General features: G+C 44.1%; 1 protein-coding gene across 2 annotated transcripts; it reads left to right on the top strand.

Moving 5' to 3' along the window:
* The first annotated feature begins 13,565 nt into the window (after positions 1 to 13,565).
* Positions 13,566 to 16,453, top strand: hs3st1 (heparan sulfate (glucosamine) 3-O-sulfotransferase 1). 2 transcript variants are annotated; one of them, XM_046296653.1, is made up of 2 exons: positions 13,566 to 13,782; positions 14,650 to 16,453. In XM_046296653.1, the coding sequence occupies exon 2, from the start codon at positions 14,790 to 14,792 to the stop codon at positions 15,723 to 15,725; it is 936 nt and encodes a 311-aa protein (XP_046152609.1). In that variant the 5' UTR covers positions 13,566 to 13,782; positions 14,650 to 14,789; the 3' UTR covers positions 15,726 to 16,453. The 2 variants fall into 2 exon arrangements, with proteins under 2 accessions (XP_046152609.1, XP_046152610.1); XM_046296654.1 differs by having other exon boundaries at positions 14,647 to 16,453.
* Positions 16,454 to 17,041: the final 588 nt, after the last annotated feature.

Here is a 17,041-nt window from a genome sequence, read left to right as displayed (position 1 = left end):
AGTCACACCCTGACCTAACCAACATAGAGAATAAAAATCTCTCTATGGTCAGGACATGACACAACCATGTACTAGAAGTACTGTACTTTTACAATCTTGACCCGCCTTCAACAGCTGTTATGGTTCCAGTGTGTCATGTCACGACCATAACATTACTACCTTCCAATCTACTCGTTTTGCCAGTGTTGACCAAAAAGATGACGACAAGGGTTTCTCCATATTTTAGTTTAGTGGTATGCTACTAATCTAACACATACTTACAAAAACTTGTTCCAGGTGCAACATGTATAGCTGTAATCCTCTCATGCTATGTTTATTCCACTTAAGCCAAATGGATTGATTTCTAAGTAAACACATTTTTGCTGAACTAAATCTAATCTTCCTCACTTTTACTTCCAAATCCTGGATACAAATCCATGAAAACAAGCTGATTCAAACATCATAAAAACTTCTAACTTTGAGCAGCACAGAAAATAGCCAGCTAAAAGAAAGAAAAAACACAAAACATATTTCAGGGGAGACAGGAATGTTAAGGGTTTAATTTCTCGGCTCTAGTCAGAAGTTTTTCTTTTCAAGCTCCTGAGCTCAGAGTGGGGAACTAGACCTGTCACACAGTGACATCACACAGTTCCGCATCAGAGGATGATCAAAACCCCCCTCGGCTAGCTCTAGCATTGTCTGAGAGAAGTGCTGCTTCAAAAAAAGGAGAGATGGGGAAGGAGGTAGTATGGGGGGATTGAGAGAAGAGGGGGGTCCTAGTCCATTATTATCCCTGCGTCTGAACAGCAGTGTGCAGGGTGCCAGGGTACATCATAATGAGAGCCCGGTTGCAGAGGATTTGTGCTTCGCACGTCACAGATTCTAATTGCCAGTAAAGTGAATCTCTTCTTCGCTGATGGCCTTTAACAGCCAGTTATCAAAAGCAATCCTTCATCTTTCTCTTCTTCGCCTCGCCTCGCCCCCCCACACACACACACCCCAAAGTCGCGCCCCCCCCCCTTCCTTCACTATGCCAGTGAGAGACAGCGGGAAATGGAAATATCCAAAGCATTTCAAATTCAGATTGATAATGGTGTTGGCTACTATAATCCAGGGCACAGTGATGATGCACTCGAGGTATATCTGTAACAACTGATTGTATTTACATCATCTGTTTTGTTTTTAATCCCTTCCTATGTAGATGTACAACTGGAATGATACTTTACCTTTACCTGGGCATTCATTTGGCAAATTTGTGTGTGTGTGTGTGTGTGTGTGTGTGCATGAATGTTCCAGTGTCACATTAATTAATTTGGTGACTTAATTTTCCCAGGTTTCAGTTAATGAATTACAGAAACATTTCTCTAGGAGGTGAGTCAGGTGCAGCACTCCCATTTCCGGGATAAAGTCCAGCTCACTTTCCCATGCTCAAAAAACTGGAGGTAACCTCACCAAGCAGGTCTCAACTTGACAATAATCGCTCCTCAAACTCCCTCCATTTTTTATTTATTTAACTGGGCAAGTCAGTTAAGAACAAATTCTTATTTACAATGACGGCCTACTCCGGCCAAACACTAACCCGGACGACGCTGGGCCAATTTTGCACCGCCCTATGGGACTCCCGATCACGGATGGTGGTGATGCAGCTCAGGATCTGTAGTGACGCCTCTAGACCACTGCGCCACTCCATCCCTGCTTCTCTACTTTATTTATTAGCCTCCTGTCTATATCGGCCTTTGTTTCAATTCCATTTCTCTGTATCGCCTCTGTGTTCTCTTCGTGCAGGTCTGCCAGTGTTTTTCATTGGGTTCTAGAATGTTTTGTCAGCCTCATTAACTTACTGTGAATAGTCACTGGATAAAAATAAAAATAAAAAAGTACCTTGCTGTGATTGTTTTCGATTAAAATGGTCAAACATTGCTTCTTAGCACAACAATTTCTCAAGCAAGAATTTTGTTACGACTGTCTAGGAGTGTTCTGAAAACTAGCTGTTATTGGTTGACAGGTTTGGAACTCTCTTTCTTATTGGTCTATCAACTAATTTACCGCCTGGTGATGTCACCATGCATGCCAAAACTCCATTCCACCAAAACAGGCTGCAATTTTAAGCTGTGTTTTCAAATAGCTCTTAGACTAAAAGGGCATTATCATAATTTTCACAATTTCACAGTATTATTTCAATATATATAAAATACAAGGAAATCATGTTTTTGACTGCACTGGGCCTTTAAGAACCTTGCCCTACCCACCTGAACACTGCACAAGACTGTGACTGTGGATGATTCTGTAGACTTAACCACAGTATGGGGGTATTGTGGGCACAGAAACAGAACCTGTGTGAAATCTCTGTCCTGGCACACCGTCCTTATGAAACCCCACTCTTCAAAGATTCATTGGGATAGGTTGTATTCAACTATTCAACTTCCACATTTCTATTCTGGAGCATGAGGACTTCCAATCCAAATGTGACATCTCACTAACTTATGCATTCAGGGGGGCAATTGCATTGACATCACTTTAGTCCTCTTTCCCAGGACTCAGACCATCCTTCCTGACGAGGAGGATACAAAGGCAGAAATAGAGGACAGCATGGATGGATGTGCCACAGAAAAGTCTGTTTTTATTATTGTGTTACTGTTTTTGAAGGAGCAAAGCTTTAAGTATTTCCATACAGTTTGGCCACCAGCAGTCTCATACCGTGAGAACCCTCTAATGGGTGACGACTGTAGCAATATTGACATTACTCACAATCATGGACATCTGCCTAGACACTGGTCTACGAACAGAGGACCTACCATGACCAACAGAGAGCTGTGGCATGCCATCATCTGGCGCCATAAGAAAGCATAAGTAAGTAAGCAAGCACATACTGTATGAATTCCTTTTCCAGTTCAATGTAAAAACATGCCAAGGGTCAACAACTTCCTTTAGAGTTTCCAACGTTCTTCTATTTCTGAATCAGCATCAGGAATAATTCTAATCATGAAATGGCCATACACTACAGTTTTACTTGTTTATGCCTATAGAGCACAATGCATGCTTTCATTAAATTGGGGATTCTAGTACTCACTGATGACCTGTAATACAGAGTCATTTTTATTATTGTTGGTGAGAGAAGAATTATGATTCACTGACCATATAATTATACTGTGAAATGAGGAGATAAAAATAATAGCCATTGAATGAAAACATAATTGTTGTTCCTTCTAGGTTGATTTGAATAAGAAAGGGACATAATGTGAGCATTTAATGCATGAGCATTTCGTGGAATTCTAATTTCCAACCCTGTAAATGAGAATATTAATTTGAATGTGGAACATGTACAACATAACAGTTACTGGCCTAAGGGTTGAACCATGTAGCCATAAACTGTATCAAGAGCTCATAATCAAAACACGACTAGTGTAGGGTAGGAAATAAAAGTGGGAAATAGAATGAACTGTGAAATAGCAAAATGGAACACCTATCACAGACCCTAAAGGGAATATTTAAATGGCCACATAGGAGCTCTATGGAAAGATAATGAACAAACACTGTTTTTCAACAGAAACTCTTGGAGCATGAAGTTGGCTTCAATGTGTTTGTTGTTGCATAAACTGGTTTCCTCATCTGATTACCAGGTTAATAGCCTGGATATGTATACATACATTACCACATGCAATGTAGCACCTTCGCTTTTTAGCATAGGTGAGATTTCCGCTAAGACCCACATTTGACATCGGTGTGTATTCATTTCTCCTACAGAATACATTGCTACTATGAATACGTGACTGAAATACCATTGATGTTTCTTTGTCATTGACACACCACACCATAGATGAATAGATTTCTTGTTTGTGATTTTTTTCTGTCAACATTCGAATCAGTCACTAAGTTAAAGTACTATCAATAAAGGGACCTAAATAGTTTTTTAACCAGGAATATTGTGGTTCAACATTGTCATTGCAAGTTACTCAGTACATTACTAGTTGTGTTGACCCATCAAACAATATTACTGAAATTATTTGGGACCTCTTGTTCTCTCACTGCATTTCAGTATTGCTTTTGCTATAATGATGACCACACGTGCCAGGTGAAATTATCATAGCATACTGTACATATTCTGCTCATCTGTAACCCAAGTTACATTTCAACACTTAAAACAGAATATGTGAGTGTGTAAGTGAGTACAGCTCAAAAAAACTCTAAACATGTCCAAGGTAGTCCTTGCACTACACTTTGAAAGCATGCCACAAATTCCATATATATAGTTTTTCAACCCTTTAGTATTCAATTCAAACCACATGGCTAGTCTAGAGGAGTTATGCATGGTTTTCACTGTTTGATTCTCTCAAGGCCGAGTCCATTTGATGGTTCGAAGAGTTTAAGCCACTGATGTGGCATGGTGGGCACTTTTATGTGGCGTGAAAGTGTCCAATTGTAATGATGATGTGTGAAAGCGTCCAATTGTAATGATAATGTGGGCGGCTGGATGATTTTGATCATCCTCACAGTAGGTTTATATCGCTTGGCTCTCAAACTTTGCTGAGTTCACAGTACTTGAGAGAGGAGAAAAATCTGAAGATTACTGACCTGCACATAAAAATCCATGCAGGGAGGCTGTTGATTGGCCATATCAGCACTTAAAAATGTGTATAGGAGCAAGCTACAACAGTCTGCACTATTCACCATAGGAAAATGAATGGCTTGAAGAAACGGATTTGATGGTGACCTTGTACGTACAGTGGTGCCAGGCCTCTTAGCCTTTGTGTGGGCAAAAAAAATGCATGTAGAAACTGCAGATTGCCCCTTTAATGTGCATAATGGTCAAGGCTGAAAATCAACATAACAGAATTGTTTTTGCAACATGCGTAAAATAGGTTGTACAGTTCAGTACAGTTCAGTACAGTTTAGTACAGTACAGTTCAGTACATCCATATTCAGTTGCCTTGCCCCCAGCTACAGTAGTACTAACGTATCCGCACTAATGGGAACTTATCTACACAGGAGAATTCATGAACATAAATAAACTGTCAAATCAATATTGTATTTCCTCCTACCTATTCCTCCTTCCTATTCATTTCCACATAGACTACAAACTGTACAGTGCATGCATATTTGAGTATGTGACTGAGCCTTGTCCTGTTTATTCCAATGAAGAAATTACTTCAGCTGTAGCCTAGTCTATGCATGACAGAAATTACGACAGTAAATAACACCCAAGTACATCCGCTCCGTTGAGCAATTTTGAGCCTTTGCCAAGGGACCTACCCACTTTAGCAATGTGTCTATCTACATAGATTCTCACCAGATTGTTACAGTCACTCTCACTCACACAGACATTCCCATGCTGAGAGAGAAGACACTCACGAGTGACACACAGGAAACAGACAGTAAAAATCTTTGCTAATTGGAGAAAATGTGTCTACGTACAGTAACCCTGAATGACAAAATTATGTATTGTTGTCTTTCTTGTTTCCGAATACAAATCAGAGAGTGATTAACAGTGTGGCTCAACATTTAGCACCGGCTGGCACAAGCGGTTAAACTCCCCATCAAAATAAAGTACACTGTGTCAATTCCAAGCTACACAGTTCATCAGATTCTTCATATACAGTTGATAATATTCTCACCCATCAGACTATTGTCAATATAATATTATCTTTAGGCTAATTGTATTATATGTGCTAAACTAGTTTTGATATAATTTAGGTGTAGTTTCAATGGGCCATCATCAGCTGCACAGGCCTGATGGGTGGCGCAATGACATGTCCTCTTAAAACTGCTTATAGCACAAATTATGTTTGTGATATTAAGATTCTAACAATGATAGTGTGTTAAGTAGACATATTTAGGAAAGGGGGGACATAACTTTAAAAATGGCAGAGTAATTAAGAGTAAATTAGTTTTGAGTCAGTTTTGAGCTCTCGGCTCTCCTAGTGTTCAAATATTACATTTGTGGCCACCTAGCCTAGCCTAGCATTTCCTGGTCGCTGAGACAGTGAGAGGTTGCCTAGCCTAATCTAGCCTAGCATCTCCTGATTGCTGAGACAGTGAGAGGTTGCCTAGCCTAACCTAGCCTAGCCTACCATCTCCTGGTCGCTGAGAAAGTGAGAGGTTGCCTAGCCAAACCTAGCCTAGCCTACCATCTCCTGGTCGCTGAGACAGTGAGAGGTTGCCTAGCCTAGCCGACAATCTCCTGGTCACTGAGACAGTGAGAGGTTGCCTAGCCAAACCTAGCCTAGCCTACCATCTCCTGGTCGCTGAGACAGTGAGAGGTTGCCTAGTCTAGCCGACAATCTCCTGGTCACTGAGACAGTGAGAGGTTGCCAAACCTATTGTGATTATTACTGTTCTAACAGGGCATTATGTTCTAGTCTCATACTATTCATTAATGTCAGTAATGTGAAATCACATGTTAGATGGTTTGTTGTGTGCAATCAATTACAGTAGGTCATAGGGTAGGCTATGCTTTTATGATAATTTTATTATGATTTGAGTGGCCACATTTTGGCCCACTTACATTTTTGCTGGCCCTGCCATCAATGTATTTATGCCTACACCACTAGTCTGAAAATTGGTTGAATATGCAAAGCATTCTTGGTCCATAAAAACAGTCCGCATTTATATTTTATTTATTTCACCAAGTAGGCTAGTTGAGAACAAGTTCTGCGACTGTGACCTGGCCAAGATGAAGCAAAACAGTTCAACACAAACAGCACAGTTACACATGGCAAAAACAAACATACAATCAATAATACAGTAGAAAAGTTTATAAACAGCATGTGCAAATTACGTAGGAGAAGGGAGGTAAGGCAATAAATAGGCCACGGTGGCAAAGTAATTACAATATAGCAATTAAACACTGGAAAGGTAGAATGTGCAGAAGATGAATGTGCAAGTAGAGATACTGGGGTGCAAAGGATCAAGATAAATAAATGCAGTATGGGGATAAGGTAGATTGGATGGGCTATTTACAGATGGCCTACTTCAGCAGTACTGTATCATTTTAATAATTTTAGTCAATAAGATTCTTGCTACGTAGCTTAACTTTCTGAACATTCGAGACGTGTAGCCCACTTGTCATTCCAATCTCCTTTGCATTAGCGTAGCCTCTTCTGTAGCCTGTTAACTATGTGTCTGTTTATCCCTGTTCTCTCCTCTCTGCACAGACCATACAAACGCTCCACACCGCGTGGCCGCGGCCACCCTAATCTGGTGGTCCCAGCGCGCACGACCCACGTGGAGTTCCAGGTCTCCGGTAGCCTCTGGAATTGCCGATCTGCGGTCAACAAGGCAGAGTTCATCTCAGCCTATGCCTCCCTCCAGTCCCTCGACATCTTGGCACTAACGGAAACATGGATCACCACAGACAACACTGCTACTCCTACTGCTCTCTCTTCGTCCGCCCATGTGTTATCGCACACCCCGAGAGCTTCTGGTCAGCGGGGTGGTGGCACCGGGATCCTCATCTCTCCCAAGTGGTCATTCTCTCTTTCTCCCCTTACCCATCTGTCTATCGCCTCCTTTGAATTCCATGCTGTCACAGTTACCAGCCCTTTCAAGCTTAACATCCTTATCATTTATCGCCCTCCAGGTTCCCTCGGAGAGTTCATCAATGAGCTTGATGCCTTGATAAGCTCCTTTCCTGAGGACGGCTCACCTCTCACAGTTCTGGGCGACTTTAACCTCCCCACATCTACCTTTGACTCATTCCTCTCTGCCTCCTTCTTTCCACTCCTCTCCTCTTTGACCTCACCCTCTCACCTTCCCCCTACTCACAAGGCAGGCAATACGCTCGACCTCATCTTTACTAGATGCTGTTCTTCCACTAACCTCACTGCAACTCCCCTCCAAGTCTCCGACCACTACCTTGTATCCTTTTCGCTCTCGCTCTCATCCAACACCTCCCACACTGCCCCTACTGGATGGTATCGCGCCGTCCCAACCTTCGCTCTCTCTCCCCCGCTACTCTCTCCTCTTCCATCCTATCATCTCTTCCCTCCGCTCAAACCTTCTCCAACCTATCTCCTGATTCTGCCTCCTCAACTCTCCTCTCCTCCCTCTCTGCATCCTTTGACTCTCTATGTCCCCTATCCTCCAGGCCGGCTCGGTCCTCCCTCCCGCTCCGTGGCTCGATGACTCATTGCGAGCTCACAGAACAGGGCTCCGGGCAGCCGAGCGGAAATGGAGGAAAACTCGCCTCCCTGCGGACCTGGCATCCTTTCACTCCCTCCTCTCTACATTTTCCTCCTCTGTCTCTGCTGCTAAAGCCACTTTCTACCACGCTAAATTCCAAGCATCTGCCTCTAACCCTAGGAAGCTCTTTGCCACCTTCTCCTCCCTCCTGAATCCTCCTCCCCCCCTCCTCCTCCCTCTCTGCAGACGACTTCGTCAACCATTTTGAAAAGAAGGTCGACGACATCCGATCCTCGTTTGCTAAGTCAAACGACACCGCTGGTTCTGCTCACACTGCCCTACCCTGTGCTCTGACCTCTTTCTCCCCTCTCTCTCCAGATGAAATCTCGCGTCTTGTGACGGCCGGCCGCCCAACAACCTGCCCGCTTGACCCTATCCCCTCCTCTCTTCTCCAGACCATTTCCGGAGACCTTCTCCCTTACCTCACCTCGCTCATCAACTCATCACTGACCGCTGGCTACGTCCCTTCCGTCTTCAAGAGAGCGAGAGTTGCACCCCTTCTGAAAAAACCTACACTCGATCCCTCCGATGTCAACAATTACAGACCAGTATCCCTTCTTTCTTTTCTCTCCAAAACTCTTGAACGTGCCGTCCTTGGCCAGCTCTCCCGCTATCTCTCTCTGAATGACCTTCTTGATCCAAATCAGTCAGGTTTCAAGACTAGTCATTCAACTGAGACTGCTCTCCTCTGTATCACGGAGGCGCTCTGCACTGCTAAAGCTAACTCTCTCTCCTCTGCTCTCATCCTTCTAGATCTATCTGCTGCCTTCGATACTGTGAACCATCAGATCCTCCTCTCCACCCTCTCCGAGTTGGGCATCTCCGGCGCGGCCCACGCTTGGATTGCGTCCTACCTGACAGGTCGCTCCTACCAGGTGGCGTGGCGAGAATCTGTCTCCTCACCACGCGCTCTCACCACTGGTGTCCCCCAGGGCTCTGTTCTAGGCCCTCTCCTATTCTCGCTATACACCAAGTCACTTGGCTCTGTCATAACCTCACATGGTCTCTCCTATCATTGCTATGCAGACGACACACAACTAATCTTCTCCTTTCCCCCTTCTGATGACCAGGTGGCGAATCGCATCTCTGCATGTCTGGCAGACATATCAGTGTGGATGACGGATCACCACCTCAAGCTGAACCTCGGCAAGACAGAGCTGCTCTTCCTCCCGGGGAAGGACTGCCCGTTCCATGATCTCGCCATCACGGTTGACAACTCCATTGTGTCCTCCTCCCAGAGCGCTAAGAACCTTGGTGTGATCCTGGACAACACCCTGTCGTTCTCAACCAACATCAAGGCGGTGGCCCGTTCCTGTAGGTTCATGCTCTACAACATCCGCAGAGTACGACCCTGCCTCACACAGGAAGCGGCGCAGGTCCTAATCCAGGCACTTGTCATCTCCCGTCTGGATTACTGCAACTCGCTGTTGGCTGGGCTCCCTGCCTGTGCCATTAAACCCCCTTCAACTCATCCAGAACGCCGCAGCCCGTCTGGTGTTCAACCTTCCCAAGTTCTCTCACGTCACGCCGCTCCTCCGTTCTCTCCACTGGCTTCCAGTTGAAGCTCGCATCCGCTACAAGACCATGGTGCTTGCCTACGGAGCTGTGAGGGGAACGGCACCTCAGTACCTCCAGGCTCTGATCAGGCCCTACACCCAAACAAGGGCACTGCGTTCATCCACCTCTGGCCTGCTCGCCTCCCTACCACTGAGGAAGTACAACTCCCGCTCAGCCCAGTCAAAACTGTTCGCTGCTCTGGCCCCCCAATGGTGGAACAAACTCCCTCACGACGCCAGGACAGCGGAGTCAATCACCACCTTCCGGAGACACCTGAAACCCCACCTCTTTAAGGAATACCTAGGATAGGATAAGTATTTCCCCCCCCCTTTAAGATTTAGATGCACTATCGTAAAGTGACTGTTCCACTGGATGTCATAAGGTGAATGCACCAATTTGTAAGTCGCTCTGGATAAGAGCGTCTGCTAAATGACTTAAATGTAATGTAAATGTAGGTGCAGTGATCTGTGAGCTGCTCTGACAGCTGGTGCTTAAAGCTAGTGAGGGAGGTAAGAGACTCCAGCTTTAGTGATTTTTTTGCAGTTTGTTCAAGTCATTGGCAGCAGAGAACTGGAAGGAGAGGCAGCAAGAGGAAGAATTGGCTTTAGGGGTGACCTGTGAAATATACCTGCTGGAGCGCATGCTACGGGTGGGTGCTGCTATGGTGACCAGTGAGCTGAGATAAGGCAGGGCTTTACCTAGAGGAGACTTGTAGATGACCTGGAGCCAGTGGGTTTGGCGATGAATATGAAGCGAGGGCCAGCAGTTTGCAGTGGTGGGTAGTATATGGGGCTTCGGTGACAAAACGGATGGCACTGTGATAGACTGCATCAATTTGTTGAGTAGAGTGTTGGAGGCTATTTTGTAAATGACATCCCTGAAGTCGAGGATCGGTAGGATGGTCAGTTTTTGGAGGGTATGTTTGGCAGCATGAGTGAAGGATGCTTTGTTGCGATATAGGAAGCCAATTCTAGATTTAATTTTGGATTGGAGATGTTTAATATGAGTCTGAACGGAGAGTTTACAGTCTAACCAGACACCTATGTATTTGTAGTTGTCCACATATTCTATTCTAGTCAGAACCATCCAGAGTAGTGATGCTGGATGGGCGGGCAGGTGCGGGCAGCGATCGGTTGAAGAGCGTGTATTTAGTTTTACTTGCATTTAAGAGCAGTTGGAGGCCACGGAAGGAGAGTTGTATCATATTTCAAATCAAATTTATTTATATAGCCCTTCTTACATCAGCTGATATATCAAAGTGCTGTACAGAAACCCATCCTAAAACCCCATACAGCAAGCAATGCAGGTGTAGAAGCACTGTGGCTAGGAAAACTCCCTAGAAAGACCAAAACCTAGGAAGAAACCTAGAGAGGAACCAAGCTATGAGCGGTGGCCAGTCCTCTTCTGGCTGTGCCGGGTGGAGATTATAACAGAACATGGCCAAGATGTTCAAATGTTCATAAATTACCAGCATGGTCAAATAATAACGCACAACGCATCACCGGGGGCAAACTACCTGCCCTCCAGGACACCTACACCACCCGTTGTTACAGGAAGGCCATAAAGATCATCAAGGACATCAACCACCCGAACCACTGCCTGTTCACCCCGCTATCATCCAGAAGGCGAGGTCAGTACAGGTGCATCAAAGCTGGGACCGAGAGACTGAAAAACAGCTTCTATCTCAAGGCCATCAGACTGTTAAACAGCCACCACTAACATTGAGTGGCTGCTGCCAACACACTGTCATTGACACTGACCCAACTCCAGCCATTTTAATAATGGGAATTGATGGGAAATGATGTAAATATATCACTAGCCACTTTAAACAATGCTACCTTATATAATGTTACTTACCCTACATTATTCATCTCATATACATATGTATATACTGTACTCTACAACATCGACTCCATCCTTATGTAACACATGTATCACTAGCCACTTTAACTATGCCACTTTGTTTACTTTGTCTACATACTCATCTCATATGTATATACTGTACTCGATACCATCTACTGTATGCTGCTCTGTACCATCACTCATTCATATATCCTTATGTACATGTTCCTTATCCCCTTACACTGTGTATAAGACAGTAGTTTTGGAATTGTTAGTTAGATTACTTGTTGGTTATCACTGCATTGTCGGAACTAGAAGCACAAGCATTTCGCTACACTCGCATTAACATCTGCTAACCATGTGTATGTGACAAATAAAATTTGATTTGATTTGATTTGATTTGATAATAGTAATCCCAGTGAACAGGTCAGCGTTCCATAGCTGCAGACTGAACAGTTGAAACTGGAGCAGCAGCACGGCCAGGTGGACTAGGGACAACAAGGAGTCATCATGCCAGGTAGTCCTGAGGCATGGTCCTAGGGCTCCTAGGTCCTCTGAGAGAGAGAAAGAGAGCATTATAGAGAGCATACTTAAATTCACACAGGACACCGGATAAGACAGGAGAAATACTCCAGATATAACAGACTGACCTGAGGAGAAGGAGTGAGTGGTTGGGCTGGCTGGAGACAGCTAGCAGGCCGGGGCTAGCAAGCTAGCAGACCGGGGCTAGCAAGCTAGCAGAAAGGCCTTAAAGGGATGTCTCGACGGAGGAAAGTCTGTTTTAGGCTCCGTGTGCGGTGAAGTCGATAGACCAGTCGTGATGGATTAGTATGGTTCCGAGTAGCAGAAGGGTCCAAGTCCAATTGGCAAAATAGGTATAGTGGCTGGATCTATACAGCTAACAGTCCAATATGCTCTAAACAGCTAGCGGGCCACGGCTAGCAGCTAGCGGGCCGCGGCTAGCGGGTGGACATTCAGGGGATGTCGCGATGTAGGGACCAGTTGAGTACCCCCTCGAGCAGATTACGTCGTAGTCCAGTCATGAGGAATCGGTGGGGTTCCGTGCCCCGTAATGGAAATAGAAGGGGTCCAGGTATTGTAGTCCAGGAGTAGCTGCTGTGCCTCTTTAGCTAGCCGGGAGAGAGGGCCTAGCATGGGCTAGCTCCAGGCTAATTGGTGCTTGCTGCGATGATCCAGGTGAAAATGTCTAGAGCTTGCGGTAGGAATCCGGGGATATGGAGAGAAAATAGGTCCGGTATACTCTGGTTTGTGTCGCATTGTACAAACTGGAGAGAGCTTTCCGAGCTAATGGTTAGCTGATGACCTCTAGCAGTGGTTAGCTGACTACTAGCTAGTAGCTAGTGAGCTGGCTAGCTTCTGGTGGGGGATCCTTGATTCGAGGTTAATAAAAATACTTTAAAACAGGTCCGCACCACATTGGGTGAGGCAGGTTGCAGGAGAGTGTTTTGAAGTTGAGATTTAGAAAAAAATATAAAAAGATATGCAAATAAAAATATATAAAAAGGTATATACATGGGTCACGACAAAAAGAAGGACAAAAGATGTCTGACTGCTAAGCCATCTTGCATGTTTTATTTATTATTGACATAAGTCAAGTTGTTTTATAGGCTTGTGTGACAATGTGACATATTTAAACATGGGAAATGTTTCAATGCTGGATTTATCTGATTCATAATTTCTCAAAGTGTACTCTAGTTGATAAACTAATACTATGTTTTTCCAGTTTGAAGTGTTGTTCACCTGTACCTGTAGCACACGGTCGCATTTTGACAAGAAATCAAACTTCATGACTTTGCTGCCCTACCATCACCTGAAATATATGTCAGAAAGTCATCAGAAAGATATGATGGCTACTTACTCATCATCACATCCATAAACGCTATCTGTAATTTACCATAAAATTGCCGGAAGACTGAGTCAGAGAGGGGGAGTGGTCTCCATTGCGTAATGTGGGTGCGTGAGCCTACGTTATCCAGCCATAACTCGGAATACGAGGAACCACACAAGCCCGCAACACTCGCAGAAGAGGGACGTGCAAACAAAGTTGGTTAACGACCATTTAAGCTGCAGCAATATTTTCACGTTCTAATGTATCTGGAATAGATTTTCAAACTGGTAGATCCCTGACTTCATTTTCAAGGACTCTCCCTCACTAAGAACAGTGAAAAGGAATGCTCAATGAACTTTAGTTCGACAAATACAAAGGTAAGATTTCAATTGCATTCTAATGGTAGAACTGATTGCTAAAACTCGGATGAGGAATGCATGCACACGTTTGTTTCGTAGGGATTTGAATGTTGGCTAAAAAAAAAACGTCTACAAACATTTCAGATCCGACAGTAAATGTTTGAAATATGCACCCTGGCTGTCGTATATAGAGTCTAAGTTATAGTTTATTATTGCCTACTTTACAATATTTTTTACTCCGTTTATTTTCATCTGCAGGCTATTGCACTTTAATTCTTATTTTTACAGACACGTCCTTTCAACAACTATAAAATGAAGTATTCTATTGACACCCCGTTTTCAATCTGAAGTACCCGATGATATGTCACAATCTCAGGTTCAATTCCCCCTTATTGATGTCTTGAGAGTCTGAATGGTGATTTGCATCTGTAGAGACAGTGGTGCAATGCCATAGGGTTAAACAGAGATTGGGATAAACCTATTGATTTCTGTTGAACAAATCAGAGTAATATTGCAATTAACTATCATGCTTATTACACTACATTGGTAATTTTACAGAATGATTTAATCATGCAATACAATCGTTTTTTATTTATTAACACTCTGGAAAGATGTGTACACTGTGATGAGAGTGACAGATGAGTTATGTAGTCTACACATGACAACTATTCAACTGTAAAGCTCTCTGCACACTAGAATGTACACTTGCATGAAGCCTAATAGATTCATTTGAGCTAATGTAAACATCCATGTATTTATTTCTGGCATTTGGCAATATAATGTATTTGTATATATTAAGCCTAGGGGAAATGTATGTATTTATTTACTTATCAGCTGCAGTGTCAAGTGTCATCTAATGATGCCTCTGTTCTTTTGTCCTAGCAGTGTTGCTGTGATCGACAGAGAGGAGGCACCATTGTTCTTTCTCAAGTGGACCGTCGTCCTCAGTCAGCTGCTCTTTCAATGTTGGATACCGTTGTGCTCCTTTAGCCAGGCTGAAATCTACCAGATTGAGGACCTCCCTCATGGCGGCCTTTTTCTTCGGGCTGCTTCTCTTCGCGATGCAGCCCCCCCCTATCCCCTCCAGGCCCGCGGAGAGGGGTGACCGGGGACCCCCTCCGTCCCCCACCGCCTCTTCCCCACTGGCACTCAATGACACCGGGACCACCAGCCACCCCAACGGAACCTTCAAGCAGTTGCCTCACATCATCATCATCGGCGTGAGGAAGGGCGGCACACGGGCGCTCATCGAGATGCTCAGCCTGCACAGCGCGGTAGCGGCGGCCGAGAACGAGGTGCATTTTTTTGACTGGGAGAGTCACTTCCAGAAGGGCATACCCTGGTATCTCAGCCAGATGCCCTTTGCCCTCCCTGACCAGCTGACTGTGGAGAAAACCCCTGCCTACTTCACCTCCAGCAAGGTGCCTGAACGCATCCACGACATGAACCCAGGCATCAAGCTGCTGCTCATTCTCCGGGACCCAACCGAGCGGGTTCTGTCGGACTACACCCAAGTCTTCTACAACCGTCTGCAGAAGCACAAGCGCTACCAGCCCATTGAGTCGTTGCTTGTGAAGGACGGGGAGATCAACCTAGGATACAAAGCTCTCAACCGTAGCCTGTATCACCTGCACCTTCAGAACTGGCTGCGTTACTTCCCCCTAAAGAGCATCCATGTTGTGGACGGGGATAAGCTGATCAGGGACCCCTTCCCGGAGATGAAGAGAGTGGAGAGGTTCCTGAATCTAGAACCACAGATAAACGCATCTAACTTCTACTTTAACAAGACTAAAGGCTTCTACTGCCTGAGGGACCACGGGCGAGAGCGTTGTTTACATGACTCTAAGGGCAGGGCTCACCCTCACGTGGCTCCCGCCATCCTCCACAAACTCTACCGATTCTTTCATGAACCCAATAGGAAGTTCTTTGAGCTTGTGGGCCGAACATTCAACTGGAACTGAGTTGTTATTCAGGCCAGTATTAACCACAGTTCTGATTCTCATGTTAAAGAGCTGATCCTGAAGCTGTACAGAGTATATAAAAGGGAGATTTAAGCTAGATATATATTTGTATTATTTGAAACGTGTGGAAGTGTTCTGACCAGCAGCAATCAAGACAGACTTGGCACATCTGTTTTTTTGCAAGTCAATACAAGTTTATTTTGTCTTGTTTTGGCTTCATCGATAACCTGGTGTCCTCACCTCTCTGTGTAGTGCATGGCAGACACATGCATTATTATTTAGCTCTAAATCACTTCAAAGCAATGGAGTGATCAATGATAAGGGCATTCAAAGGTCGATTTTAAGTTAACGTGTCACATGCCATTTTTAAGGATTGCATGTCTGCAACAACTCTTTTGAGCATCAATCTGAAGAACCGTATGCCTGTCTATTTCCATTGATATGCTGTCATCAGTAGCACACATGTTATTTTTGCTAACAGTCATTATTCAGTGTTCTGAAGGGTCTATATGCTGCTACGCTATGATTATTATTTGTATTTTTTTTTCAGACACATTCATACTGAATAGATACATAGTTTAAGAAGCCATTGAGTAACAAAGGGTCGAATACGTATTATGGTCATTGCTATGTACACATTTACTACAGTATACTGTAAATAATATTATAATAGATTTTTTTTCTATAGTGAAGGATTAACACAATAATAAAGATGTATTTTGCTATAATGTGTTTTTGGTCTTTCTCTATATGTACACCTCGTATTTCATCCCACAACGTTATTTAATTTTCAGGATATGAAGGGGGAAAAAAAGCTTTACAGGCTGCTAATGTACACATTCAGAGTCCGGTATTGGATGTTTTGTCATTTGTATTTTTATGGTTAAGGGAAATGAACATGATGTCTAGATGAGATCTTTCCAATGATTTATAGCACTCCATTCCTATGGAGGACTGTTCCTACTGGGGAGAGCCAATATGGCTGACCGGTGGCTTCAAAGCCTCTCAATGGCCAGTACATAGCATCGGAAATCCAGGGTTTATATACTACATTGGATCTTTAACAAACATTTCAGTCTTGAAATGCCTGCTTGGCTACCCTGCATATGTCTAAGCCAGTGTAGACAGAAGCCCTCTTTCACAGCTGTGGGAGACACTTCTGCTTTGTTAGTAGTGGGTGCTGAGGACAGATGCTAGTTGGTTGCTTCTTTCATTCATGTTAGATATCATGGTGACATTCAATGGCTGTACAGTATGCTGTCTGGTATATTTTTCATGTAAATGGTTGCAGGAGGATATTTGTAGAGAGAAAGGTA

This window comes from Oncorhynchus gorbuscha, linkage group LG13, assembly GCF_021184085.1.
Source record: "Oncorhynchus gorbuscha isolate QuinsamMale2020 ecotype Even-year linkage group LG13, OgorEven_v1.0, whole genome shotgun sequence".
NCBI classification, from domain to species: domain Eukaryota; kingdom Metazoa; phylum Chordata; class Actinopteri; order Salmoniformes; family Salmonidae; genus Oncorhynchus; species Oncorhynchus gorbuscha.
The sequence above is the reverse complement of the archived record's forward strand: the minus strand, read 5'-3'. Positions and strand labels throughout refer to the sequence as shown.